Raw genomic sequence first — 12,862 nt, forward strand, 5'->3', positions numbered from 1 at the left:
GGGGGAGCTTTGGGGCGTCGCGTTCTCGTCCCCCACCCTCTTTCCCGCCCCGGGCCTGGCCGCGCATTGAGCGCGCGGGGGTGACTTCTCTGGTGGGTGTCTGGAAAGGCAGGGGAAAGGCTCGGGGGCAGGGGATTCCTTGGGCGGGACCGCCGCGGCCCCTCCCTCTCGCCCCGGCCCCTCCCTCTCCCAAAACTCCGCGGGCCTACTCCAAGTTCGCCCCCAAGTTTGCGAGCGGCCGCGTGGGGGCGGGGGCCGCGCGGAGGGGCGGCGGCGGGGCCGGAGGGTGGGGTCTGGCGCGCGGGGCGGGCGCTGCCGCCTGGCCGGCCGCGGCTGGCCCGGGATCAGGGAGCCGATGTGGAATTTCCTGCCCGGCCCGGCGCCCCTCCTGCCGCCCCCCGCCCGGCCGCGCACTCCGCTTCCGGCCGCTCTTGCTGCGGCCGCACCCGCGCCCGCGCCCGCCCCGCGCCTGCCCCGCGCCTGCCCCGCGCCTCATGGAGGGCGCAGGGCCCCGGGGGGCCGGGCCGGCGCGGCGCCGGGATGCCGGGAAGCTGCCGTCGCCGCTTCTGCCGCCGCCGCTGCTGCTGCTGCTGCTCTGGCTGCTGCCCGGCTCCGCGGCACCCCAGGAGCTGAACCCGCGCGGCCGCAACGTGTGCCGCGCGCCCGGGTAGGAGCCTGGCCTGGCTGGGAGAAGGGGCCGAGGGGGACGTTAGGGGCCGAGGGAAGGGGGCGTCCGGGGCTTTCCTAAGCTAAACGCTCTAGTCCTTTCCGCCGCCCTCGCCGATTCGTCTCCAGGCCGAGCCTGGGCGCCGGGCCACGACGGTGCATCCGAGGATACCCCAGACGCGAAGTCAGCCGAGGAGAGAACGGAGTGCAGTGGGCACCCCGAGGTGACATACCGTGTCTGGGAGTTCAGACCTAGAAAAAGGAACGCTTGGGCTGGTTGAGAAGGCGTAGGGAGAAGTTGGGTAAGGGCATTCCAAGCTGATGGAAGGGTATTTGCAAAGGCCCCGGGCGCGAGTGTGGTTCCAGCCAGCAGGGAGGGTGAGAGTCAAGTGGAGATGGAGTAGAGCTCCTGAGAGGTGGGAGCCGGCAAATCTTGAGGCTGGCGGGACTCGGAAAGAAGAATTTGTGTCTTAGAGATAGGCGCGGGTGGGAAGAGGGTGGTGATAGAGGTGGGCACTGAGGAGCCTGCGCTCAGAGTGGACCAGAAGCAGGATTCGAGAGGACAATGACGTGCACTGGGGTCCGACAGATATGGAAATCCCGAGTGGGGATACTGGGTGCTCGGAGGGGCCGCGCAGACGTGGGACTCCACGAGGTGCCGGCTGGGAAAGCCAGCGTGGGACAGGCAGTGGGCAGACTGGGTCGGAGAGCGGCGGGCCGAAGACCTTGTGCGGAGGGAAAAGAGTGGAAGACAGGACGCTAGGAGTGGGCGCAGGGGTCCGAGGACTTGGTCGGATGTCAGAGGCCACAGCGAGGTCACGGGCATCTCCACCCGGGGCCAAGGAGCCGGCCTGTGGGGGTGCCTTGGCTCAAGCCTGGGCGGTAGGGGCGGGCGGGGCGCCGGGCGGGCGGGAAGCTGGAGAGGCGGCCACAGGGCCCCAGGCTGCGTCCCGTCGGGGCGTCCTGAGCCGCAGGGCCCTGGGAGGCCGCGTCCGGGGGCTTGGCGGTCGCCGCAGACAAGGGGCTGCGAGGGGCCGCGCGGGGTTTCCGAGCTCGGATCCCGAGGCGCGCAGACCCCTCCCCACTGCGAGCCCCGCCTCCGGGGCGGGGGACGGCCTGGCCCGCCATCTGCTTCACATCGACGCCGCCGCCGCCTCCCGGGCCTCCCCGGCCCCAGGAATGCAGTGGCAGTGGCGGGCGGGGCCGTGCCTGGAGAGGGGGAGGGCGCGATCGCTGCGGGCCCTGTCTCTCCGCCTCAGCCCTCCTTCCCCGATGGGGCTCCGTGCTGGGGGATCCGGTGGCAACAGGCTCGAGCTGTCGGGAGCCTGAACCCTTCGCTCCCGCGTCCGGTTGCCCGGGCACCTCCCCACGAGGCGGCCTGTTTCAGCAACCCAGACACCGCCTTTGGGTTTCCGATCCTGGTGTCACTTCTCCCCACCCGTGCGGACCAGGACAAGTCTCTTAATCTCTCTGGGCCTGTCTCTGCCTCTGTCAAATGGGGTTGTTGCTGTGGCACCCCACTCATGGAGTGGCGAGCTGGTTTATGGGAAGGACAGCCACCTCTGGCCACCGCCCACCCAGGGTCCAGGCCATCTCCAGGGGTTCCTTTCCCCAATGGCAGGAGAACCGAAGAGGGGAACATAACACTTAGCCGGTGAAATCCCATGCACCTCCTATGTGTGTGCCAGGCCTGTAGTTGGTGCAGCCATAACATCAGCTGAGATAAATACTGCTGTCCCCACAATGGAAGAGACTTACAGCAAGTCATCTGACATTCCGAGTGCTGCAGAGGAGGGGTTCAGTTGGGGAATGCTGTATCCTTTAGAGTGATCTGGGGAGACCCACTGAGGGGTGGTGAGTGGGCAGAAATCTGAAGGAGGGAAGGTGGAGCCCTTCGGTGTCTGGGGGCAAGGCTCTAAGTGCCAAGGGCTTCTGGAAGCCCAGAAAAGAGCCCTGGGGCCTGGGCAGAGCCTGGGAGAGGGATGGTGGAGGAGAGGCCAAAGAATGAGAGCCGGCCTGCCCACTGCTCTGAGGGCCATGGGAACCCATGCACAGAGGAGGGGTGGGATCTGAATAGGCTTGGCTGCCAGGTGGCAGATGAACTTGGCTCAGGAAGGTAAAAGGAGGAACAAGGTAGGAAGTCAGTCAGGAGAAAACCAGGCGGAATGAGGGTGGCTCTCACAAGGCTGGGGCAGAGTAGTCCAAGAAGTGGTTCGCCCCATCCTAGATCCAGTTTGGAAGGCAGGGTGCATGTTTCTCCACGAATCAGGTGTGTGCTGTCTCCATCACGGCAGAGCTGAGGCCTCTGGGGTTTCAGGCTCCCAGCCTGGAAGGATGGCATTCCCTGAGATGCGGAAGGCTACAGGTGGGGGAGGCTAGGCATTCAGGCTGAGGAGGTGGGCCCCACTGCGGGGCTCTGAGCATTTTCAGCACCTCATTTAGATGGGCCCTGGGGAGCTTCCTGATGGAGTGGCAAGAGGAGAGGGGACGACAGAGCCAAGGAGGGGGACAGAAACCAGAGGAGGGGTGTCCAGGGGCAGGGGTGAAGGAGGAGAACAGGGAAGTATGGGATCCCAAGTGGCATGGTAGGCCGGGGGCCTCTGGGCTGGATCGGAGAGAGAATGGGGACTTTGGCACAGTGAGCAGTTCTCCCAGGCTGCTTTGCTGCATTGGCATGGTCAGGTTCAAGGTCACACGGTTTGAATCAGGGCAGTTGTGTTCACAATGACAATGATCTCTAGAGGGGACAGCCCAAAGCAAGGCATGCTTGCTAAGGGGCCTGGCCCAGCCTGTGGTTTGGCTCCCCTGGGTCTTGCTAACTTAGAGCTAACTTAGAGCTCAAGTGTGGGAACTGTCCCCTGGGCCAGGCCATTTTTCTCCTCATCTACTTCTGTAAGCTCTTAAGAGGGTAGGCTTGCGACCCCAGCCTGGCCCCCTCTGCCAGCCCTCCCAGAAGGAAAGGCAGCCGTCCCACAGTCTCATCCTCATGTTCTTGTTGAACCCATGTGTGTTCCGTCCTGCCCAGGGTAGAGGGTGTTTGCTCTGCTGGGTGGGGCGTAGGTGCCAGCCATGCTGGCGGGGAGGTGGGACCAGGGAACCTGCACAGCATGGGCTGGAGAGCAGGGTACAGCCTTGGGCTGAGCTCTTAGTTGGAGCCAAACACTTGACATCTTCGCTTTCTTAATCCTCCCTCCAAACCCTTGGACCCCATTCTACAAACAAGGAGTCTGAAAGTCAAAGAGGTTAAGTTCTGGGCCCAAAGTCACACAGGAATCAAATCCAACTTTGTGGGGCCCTAAAAGCAGACGCCCAACCACAGAGCCATATGGCCAGGGCAGAAAGTGGTCAGTGCTTCTAGGATCATCCCAGCTGGCCATCTGGCAAGACTGCCTACAGGAGGGACAGCAGCAGAGGCTCTCCACGCAGAGACCTGTGTTCAGAACAGGCAGAAAGGGCGGGAGGGTGATAGGCTGGCAGATCTGGCTCTACCCTCAGATCGGCACCCACGAGTCCGGTGGCTGGAATCCACGGTGGGGGCCAAGCCTGCTTTGTGTTCTCTCGCCTGGTTTCCTGTTTGATTTGTAGAAAAGAAGATGGGTCCACCCTCTTGCAGTTCAGAATTTCATGGGTCCTGTTCCCTAGGTTCCTCATCTTTGGCCTGAAGGAGAATCAAACTGTTTGGGTGGGGCCCATGCAGGGTGTGGTGATGCTCTCTGCTGGGGCCTGGGGGGCCGGGCAGGCGGCATTTTGAGGGGCACCTGCAGTCTTTCCCTTCCCAGTCAGTTCCACCCACCAGGGTCTCAGGCCTCTTTCCAACATCCTTCCAACACCACATTCAGGTGTTCAGATCAGACCCTTCTGAAGGAACACATTCCTTTTCCTTTGAACCATGAATGGCTGCTATGTGCCTTTAGGATCTGGGCGAAGTTCTAGGTCTGACGGGATCCATGAATCTGCAGCCTGAGTGTCTGTCTCTTCCTTCTCAGGCTCCTTTGCTCCCCAAATCCGGGCACACTCCATCTCAAACCACTGGCTCCCCCGGCCCCGCACACACTCTCCAGTGGTAGGCACCAACCACTCTGACAGGGCCTGCAGACTTTTGTGCCCAGAATTTGGGCACAAATACTACCCTGAAATGCAAGAGTCATAAGTTATTTACCTCCTGCAGAGATAACACGACGTAACACGACGTACCTTGTAAAACCAAATAAAATTAAAACAAGATTTTTCACACACATAAGTGGGTGTTCTAATCTCCTCCCTCCATCCCAAGTCTTGCCCTGGTGCGCTGGACCCCTCACGTTTTGCTTTCCTTGCTGTCATGAAGGACTCCCTGGGTGTGCCCTGCCCCTCCACCGAATGGACACCTCTATCAGAGGCTGCCCATCGTGCCAACTGGGTACCCATATGTGCCCTCTGGCTCTACCTGTCCCTGCTGGCCAGGTCATGTCACATCTAGATCCTGACACCCATCTGGCAGGGTCCCCCCCACCATCAATGCCACCTTTAAGTAGCTCCTGGAGACTCATGGATCTCTCCCCAGTCCCTTCTGAGACACCTGGGCTCTTTCCTCAGGCCTAGTTGGGGAGGGGTGGTGTCACAGAGGAGTTTGGTGGAATGGGGAGGGAAGACCCCTCCTAGAGGGGGCTGAGAAGTTCTTGGAGGTTAGATCCCTCAGTGGTGTGCCCTCTGCTGCCTCCCAGTGTCTGCTGCGCAGGGCTGGAGTCAGTCTTCTTTGCTGGGAGTCACCTGAACTTCCATCAGTGCCTCCAAGGGCCTCCAAGGGCCTCCATAACCACCTCCTGTGGGGGGTCGGGAGGAGGCTGCCGGGGAGTCCTAGCAGGGACTGGGGCTTGGAGCTAGGGCTCAGGAGTCCTTTCTCTGCCTGCAGCTCCCAGGAGCCTGCGTGCTGCGCTGGCTGGAGGCAGCAGGGCGACGAGTGTGGGGTCGGTGAGTGGGGCACCCTGGGGACCTGGGCAGCGGGCAGGGACACGGAGAGGAGGGAACAGTGTGGGAGCAGGGCACGCGGCAGCTCAGGCCCCTCTTGCCCGCAGCGGTGTGCGAGGGCAACTCCACGTGCTCGGAGAACGAAGTGTGCGTGCGCCCGGGCGAGTGCCGCTGCCGCCATGGCTACTTTGGTGCCAACTGCGACACGAGTGAGCAGAGGACCCGGGTGGGGGCTGGGCAGTGGGGCGGGGCCGTTGAATGGGGAGGGATCTGACCCGGAGACGGGATCCAGCATGGGGGAGGGGCCCCAAAAGGCGGAGAGCAGGACTGGGGAAAGGCTCTGACGGGATTCTCTCTCCCTCGCCAGCACCCTGGCCTGACACCCCTCTCTGCCCGCCCCTGCAGAGTGCCCGCGCCAGTTCTGGGGCCCCGACTGCAAAGAGCTGTGTATCTGCCACCCGCATGGGCAGTGCGAGGACGTGACAGGCCAGTGTACGTGTCACGCGCGGCGCTGGGGCGCACGCTGCGAGCATGCGTGCCAGTGCCAGCATGGCGTGTGCCACCCGCGGAGTGGCGCGTGTCGCTGTGAGCCCGGCTGGTGGGGCGCGCAGTGCGCCAGCGCATGCTACTGCAGCGCCACGTCGCGCTGTGACCCACAGACGGGCGCGTGCCTGTGCCACGCAGGCTGGTGGGGCCGCAGCTGCAACAATCAGTGCGCCTGCAACACGTCGCCGTGCGAGCAACAAAGCGGCCGCTGCCAGTGTCGCGAGCGCACGTTTGGCGCGCGCTGCGAGCGCTACTGCCAGTGCTTTCGCGGCCGCTGCCACCCTGTGGACGGCACGTGCGCCTGCGAGCCGGGCTACCGGGGCAAGTACTGCCGGGAGCCGTGCCCAGCCGGCTTCTACGGCCTGGGCTGCCGCCGCCGGTAAGCGCGGGCCCCCGACCTGGGAAGACTGGGGGGAGCGAGGGGGGCGGGGAGAGGCGCCGAAGCGGGGGCGGGGCGGGTGAGGCGGCTCTGGGCCCCGCCTAGCCTTCCGCCCCTTCCCCAGATGCGGCCAGTGCAAAGGCCAGCAGCCTTGCACGGTGGCCGAGGGCCGCTGCCTGACTTGTGAGCCCGGCTGGAACGGCACCAAGTGCGACCAGCCGTGCGCCACCGGCTTCTATGGCGAGGGCTGCAACCACCGCTGCCCGCCCTGCCGCGACGGGCATGCCTGCAACCACGTCACTGGCAAATGCACGCGCTGCAACGCGGGCTGGATCGGCGACCGGTGAGCAACCCGCCCGTGCCCGAATGTGCCCCAGGCATGCAGCTCCCCTTCCCCAACGCCAGGCCAATCCCCGAATGCTGTCCGCGGAGGGCACTATGAGCTTTGGGTTCGTTTGCCCCCATTTCCGCTGATTCCCCCTCCTCCGCGTTTCCGAGGTGCGAGACCAAGTGCAGCAATGGCACTTACGGCGAGGACTGTGCATTTGTGTGCGCTGACTGCGGCAGCGGCCACTGCGACTTCCAGTCGGGGCGTTGCCTGTGCAGCCCCGGCGTCCACGGGCCCCAGTGAGTGCCAGAGACCCCTTTGGGTGTTAGGAGTTAGTACACGTCCCAGGGATCCAGCCAGACCCCCAGGTGCTGCTAATGGTGGCCGACTGGTTGAGACCCAGGCTTGCCCTTCAGCCCAGGTCCTCTTACCGCAGCAAGGGAGAGCCCTCAGGCTCTTTGGGGGCAGTTTCTTGCCGTGGTGTGGAGCCGGCTCGTTTGGCGGGATCTGGCAATCAGTTCAGCCTGTGGTCAGTGGGCTTCGGAGGACCGCAGGGTTGAGGTGACCCCCAGCTAGTGCAGAAAGTGCAGAGACCTCCACTTACAGTCATGAGTGGTCTGGCAGCCTGTCTTCTCACCCACCCAAGAGTCAGCCCCAGAAATGGACGCTGAGGCCGAGTGACCCCAGGTCCTGTCCCCCGGATCCCATCCTACTGGTTGTGCTGTTGCACATTCTTTTCCAAAACACTTATCATCCAGTATATGCTCGGTGGTGGTGGTGGGCATCAAACCCTAGAGAACCCTAGAGAATAGAGGTGGAGAGCTCGGTTCTGGGACCGGGGCTGGCTGGCGGCAGGGGCGAGGGCGAGGGGCATCACGGAGGGCTGCTGTGGCCCTCCCTGACCCCGTGCCCCCATAGCTGTAACCTGACATGCCCGCCTGGGCTTCACGGCGTGGACTGCGCCCAGGCCTGCAGTTGCCACGAGGACTCGTGCGACCCAGTCACTGGTGCCTGCCGTTTAGGTGAGTCGTGGGGGGCATCCCGTTGAGGGGGATGCCAGGGGTGTCGGCAACCGCGCTGACCCCAGTGCCTTCCCACAGAGACCAACCAGCGCAAGGGCGTGATGGGAGCGGGTGCGTTGCTTGCTCTGCTCCTCGGCCTGCTGCTCTCGCTGCTCGGCTGCTGCTGCGCCTGCCGCGGCAAGGACCCGGCGCGCCGGTGAGGACAGAAGCGGTCGGTCCCGCTCTCCTGAGTTCGGGCCGCACCCTGTGGGTGGCGCCGCGCGCCCTCCTCCAGAACCCCGCCCCACCCCGCGGGGGAGTGTGGCAAGCCTAACTTTAGCCCAGGCCCCGCCCTTCCTGAGTCAGGGCTCCCGCGGAGGTCCCACAGTCCCATCCTGGCCCCGCCCCCTTACTCAGGCCCGGCTCCCGCAGGGAGCTCACGCTCGGGAGGAAGAAGGCGCCGCAGCGACTGTGCGGTCGCTTCAGCCGCATCAGCATGAAGCTGCCACGGATCCCGCTCCGGAGGCAGAAGCTGCCCAAGGTCGTAGGTAAGGATATCGGCACGGGGTCTCTGGGGGAGGACCTCCCGATGCAGGACATACGGGGCCTTGGGTGCTGATGTGGGTGGGCTGGGGAGGGACGCAAAGAGGGGCTTCTGATGCCGGCGAGCCGGGGGAGGAAGGCGGGAGTCCTAGGTGTAGAGGCAGGTGTGGGGAGAAGGTTTGGGCCTGTTTCCGTGGGTGGGAGTGATTGCATCTGGAGTGTGGAGACATCCTGGTGGGCAAAGCCCCTTCGATCTGTAGGAGTGCACTGTAAATCCTGGTGGGTAGCTGCAGGAGAACGCCGGCTGGGGGTGGGGGGCGTCGGCGGCGGCCTCGGCGGTGGTAGGTGGGACCTGTACATGGAAACCCTGCTACTAGGAGCACCCCCCCACCCCCGCCGCCTGGATCCCCTGCAGTGCTTTCTGGATGGTGGGCAGGCTGGTTCCTTGGCTCCTGTACCCTGGTCAGGTCTCCAGATGGGAGGGAGGTGCTTCTCTCCCTCTTTCTGCACTGATCCATACCAGGATCATCTTGTTTCCGATGATGAAGGGGAGTCTCATCTACTGAGAGGTAAAGATGGAACTAGCTGGGGAGCCAGTTAAGTGTCTGCTTTCCACTCAGGTCATGATCCTGGGGTCCTGGAATCATTGGCTCTCTGCTCAACAAGGAGCCTGCTTCTCCCTTCCCTCTGCCTGCTGCTCTCCCTGCTTGTGCTCTCTCTCTCTGTTGGGAAAAAAAAAGATGGAGACAGCTGAGAAAACTCCTTGGCCCACTCAGCAGAGTGGGATCTATGGACAAAAGTGTGGGGGCTGGACCCCACATCCCAACCATAAAAGGGGACAGGCCAGCCAGCCTCTGAGATTCCTCCTTTGTGGGGGTCTGTGTTCATGGAGGCTAGGCCTGAGGGTTCAGCCTGCTGAGATGGGCTGAGCCAAGGGGGGCCTTGCCACTGCACATTTGGGCTGAAAAAGTGCTTTGAGGTTCCCTGAGTCCTACAGGGCAGGGTCTGAACATGGCTCAGAGGCCCTGATGATCTGTCCCAGGCAGGATTTCTCTCTGGCCCTCTATTTCCAACACTTCAGCCCATCCTTGTTCAGTTGCCTGGCTGCACACACTAGCCTGGCACCATTGACTACGTTGTTCCCCCTTCTTTTTTTTTTTTACTAGCCCACCTCCACCATTCTCCCATCCTGGTCTAGTGTCCCTCTGCCTGTTGAATTGCCTGTTCCACCCCCAGTCTTAGGGTAGGGCTGATCTTAGTTATTCCAGCATTTGTTGCAGGGCTAGTGAGGGTGCAGGCTGGGACAGGGTGGGGACCCCTGGCAGCTGTGCCTCCCTCCTTTCCCAGTGGCCCATCACGACCTGGATAATACACTCAACTGTAGCTTCTTGGAGCCACCGTCAGGGCTGGAGCAGCCCTCGCCATCATGGTCCTCCCGGGCTTCTTTCTCCTCCTTTGACACCACTGATGAGGGCCCGGTGTACTGCGTACCCCATGAGGGTGAGTACGGCTCTCCTTGGGCCTCCCTCCAGGCAAGTGAAATGTTCCAGTTGAAAAGATCTCCGTGCTCTGGCTGAGACTACTGAGTGGGGTTCTGTGCTGCTCAGAGCTAGACTGGGCTAGGGTCTGGGGAGGTGGGTGGGCTCTCCTGTCTCTAGCCACAGCCCAGAGTCACTTCTTGGGGAGGCCATCCCTAGAGGAGTTTCTGGGCCTGGGTCAGAGATGGCAAAGGTGATAGGAGCTGATGGCCTATGGGATATGGGGCACACTTTTGCCTGAAGTTTTGGCCCACAGTCATCTGGAAGGAGCCTGACTGGCTGGTTTTCTGGCTGTGGCTTCTCTTCTCCCCTGGCTATCCCTCTGGGTGACCTTGGGCAGGTGACTAAACTCTCTGAACCTTAAAAGCCCTTATCTCTTAATGAAGAATAATGAATCCCATTGGAGGTGTTCCAGGGTCATATTTGATGATGCGGCCCCCAGGTTGGGAATGTGGGGGGAGGGGTATGAGGCCAGGCCAAGGTTGTGGCTTCAGCCCCAGGAATGTTCCCCCTTACCCCTCAGCACTCAGCAGCACACCCTGGGGGCTCAGAACTAAGTTTGTGGTTGGTATGACTTTTGAAAGCTTGTATAGATGCCAGGGCAACCGAGCATCATTTGGGGTGGGGAAGAGGAGGAGGAAGGTGAGGGTTTTGCCTTAAGGCTGGACTTTGAGCTCCCTGAAGAGGCCCTGACCGTCAGCTCTTCTTCCTTTGTCAGAGACCACAACCGAGAGCCGGGACGCGGAGGCCCCCACGGGCCCTACCGAGGCGCTGGCGTCATCCCCGGCGCCGGTGACCACACCGACGTCCGCAGAGGAGGCGACTCCCCTCCCCGCGTCCTCTGACAGCGAGCGGTCAGCGTCGAGCGTGGAAGGGCCTTGCGGGGCGCTGTATGCGCGGGTGGCTCGGCGCGAGGCCCGGCCGGCCCGGGCCCGGGGCGAAGCGGGGGGCCTGTCGCTTTCGCCGTCTCCCGAGCGCAGGAAGCCGCCTCCACCCGACCCTGCCACCAAGCCCAAGGTGTCCTGGATCCACGGCAAGCACGGCGCCGCTGCTGCTGCCCGTGCGCCCTCACCGCCACTCTCGGGACCCGAGGCCGCGCCCAGTCCCAGCAAGAGGAAACGGACGCCCAGTGACACGTCAGCGCGGCCAGAGGAGCCCGGCAGCCCCAGGGCCCGCGACCCCACGCCACGGCCCCCGGGGCTGGCGGAGGAGGGGCCAGCCCTCGCCTCCCCCTCGCCGCCTAGGGCTCGGGCGCGGGGTCGCGGCCCTGGCCTCTCGGAGCCCACGGACGCTGGCAGTCCCCCGCGCAGCGCGCCCGAGGCCGCCTCCATGCTCGCCGCGGAGCTGCGCGACAAGACTCGCAGCCTGGGCCGCGCCGAAGGGGCTCCCGGCGCGCAGGGTCCGCGAGAGAAGCCGGCGCCGCCACAGAAAGCCAAGCGCTCGGTGCTGCCTGCCTCGCCGGCCCGCGCGTCCCCTGCGCCCGAGGCCGCGGGGCCCGAGAAGGTGGCGGCCGCCGTGCCCGCGCCCGACACCCCCCGGAAAAAGACCCCCATCCAGAAGCCGCCGCGTAAGAAGAGCCGGGAAGCGGCAGGCGAGCTGGGCAGGGCGGGCGCGCCCACCCTGTAGCAGGCGACGGCCCCGGCCGCGCCCGCAGGTCCCCCAGGCTTAGCAGCGCTGCTTGCCACCCCGCGTTCCGCGCCCGCCCGACGAGCCCCGCGGCGCCCCGGCCACGGCGGCCTCCCGGGACCTCGCGGGGAGCAGCCTGGCGGGAGGCTGCGTCTCATTGGCTCAGGCTCCAGCGGCGGCTCCTCAATTGGCGGGAAGACCCCATTCCATCCATTCTTTGAGGCCTGACAGGCGCTTAGCAGGCGACTCCCTTCCCACTGGCCGAGAGCTCCGACTACCCAGGGTCTCGAAGGCCGAGAGACCAGTAAGAACTGGCCCAGAGTGCACTTGTGCTGGGGTACCTTCTCATTGGTTGAGGCCAGAAGCACTTCTTCCTCGGCTGCCTCTCATTGGCCAGGGCCTGGTGCCACTGGCTAAAGGCCTCTTTCCTTGACAGTAGCCGAAGGCTACTTGCACTGGCCAGGCCCCAGGGCATCTGGTTGACTGGAGCCTGGGGAGGAGGGCTGGTCTCTGCTCCTCAGGGGGCTCAGCGTCCCCTGGGCCCGGCCTGTCCTCCTTCCCACTTCCCCTCCCTGCGCCCCCAACCCCAGCCTCCCTAGCCCTGGCCCCTCAGCTGTCGAGCTGGTTTTGATGGCCTCCCACCGCCCCACATGCCGCGGGAATCCGAGGGGCGACTCCAGTGGTCTGAGGAGATGTATTTATAGGCCCCCGGTAGGGCTGCTCTGGCCCCATCCGGGTGCCCCAGGATGGGCTCCTCCCGGCAGGGGCTTGGCCAAAGCTTTCTTATTAAAGTGCCTTTTTTTTTTTTTTTTTTTTTCCTCCTGTGCTTTGCTTGCTTCCAATCTGCCCTTTCACGGGCAAGGAAGGATCTTCCCTCCAAGAATTCCTGTCACCTCTTCCAGTGGGCGCTCACATACCAGAGTCCTCTACCTAAGCAGAACCTGGAAGCCGAGGTGTGGGGCTCTTGGGACCGCGCTGGAGGCGGGTTGTGTCCATCGGCCCATCATTTATTTATCAGCTTTACTAGGCACCCACCTCGGCCCATTCTCCACCGGCAGCCCAGGATGAAGGATGGGCCAGAACAGACAGGGTGGAGTCCCTTGGCTACAGAGACATTGTGTCTGGGGCTGCTTCTGACCTGTGTTTCTCCCGCGGGCCACTGCTATTACACTTGGGGGCTCCGAGCGTTTGGTGTGGCTGATGCAGGTCAGAGGCTAGGGCCAGGGGGCAGTGGGCCACAGGCACAGCTCCAGCCGGTTTCCTCAGGCACAAACAAGATGGTCTGGCC

At 63.7% G+C, this 12,862-nt stretch overlaps 1 protein-coding gene across 1 annotated transcript; it reads left to right on the forward strand.

Moving 5' to 3' along the window:
* The first annotated feature begins 457 nt into the window (after positions 1 to 457).
* On the forward strand, positions 458 to 12,385 carry SCARF2 (scavenger receptor class F member 2). Its single transcript, XM_059409044.1, has 11 exons — positions 458 to 667; positions 5,558 to 5,616; positions 5,721 to 5,822; positions 6,019 to 6,538; positions 6,663 to 6,881; positions 7,037 to 7,165; positions 7,785 to 7,888; positions 7,967 to 8,084; positions 8,300 to 8,415; positions 9,758 to 9,910; positions 10,667 to 12,385. Exons 1-11 carry the CDS (start codon positions 495 to 497, stop codon positions 11,572 to 11,574), a joined length of 2,601 nt encoding a protein of 866 aa, XP_059265027.1. The 5' UTR covers positions 458 to 494; the 3' UTR covers positions 11,575 to 12,385.
* The last annotated feature ends 477 nt before the right edge of the window (positions 12,386 to 12,862 follow it).

This window comes from Mustela nigripes, chromosome 8, assembly GCF_022355385.1.
Source record: "Mustela nigripes isolate SB6536 chromosome 8, MUSNIG.SB6536, whole genome shotgun sequence".
NCBI classification, from domain to species: Eukaryota; Metazoa; Chordata; class Mammalia; order Carnivora; family Mustelidae; genus Mustela; species Mustela nigripes.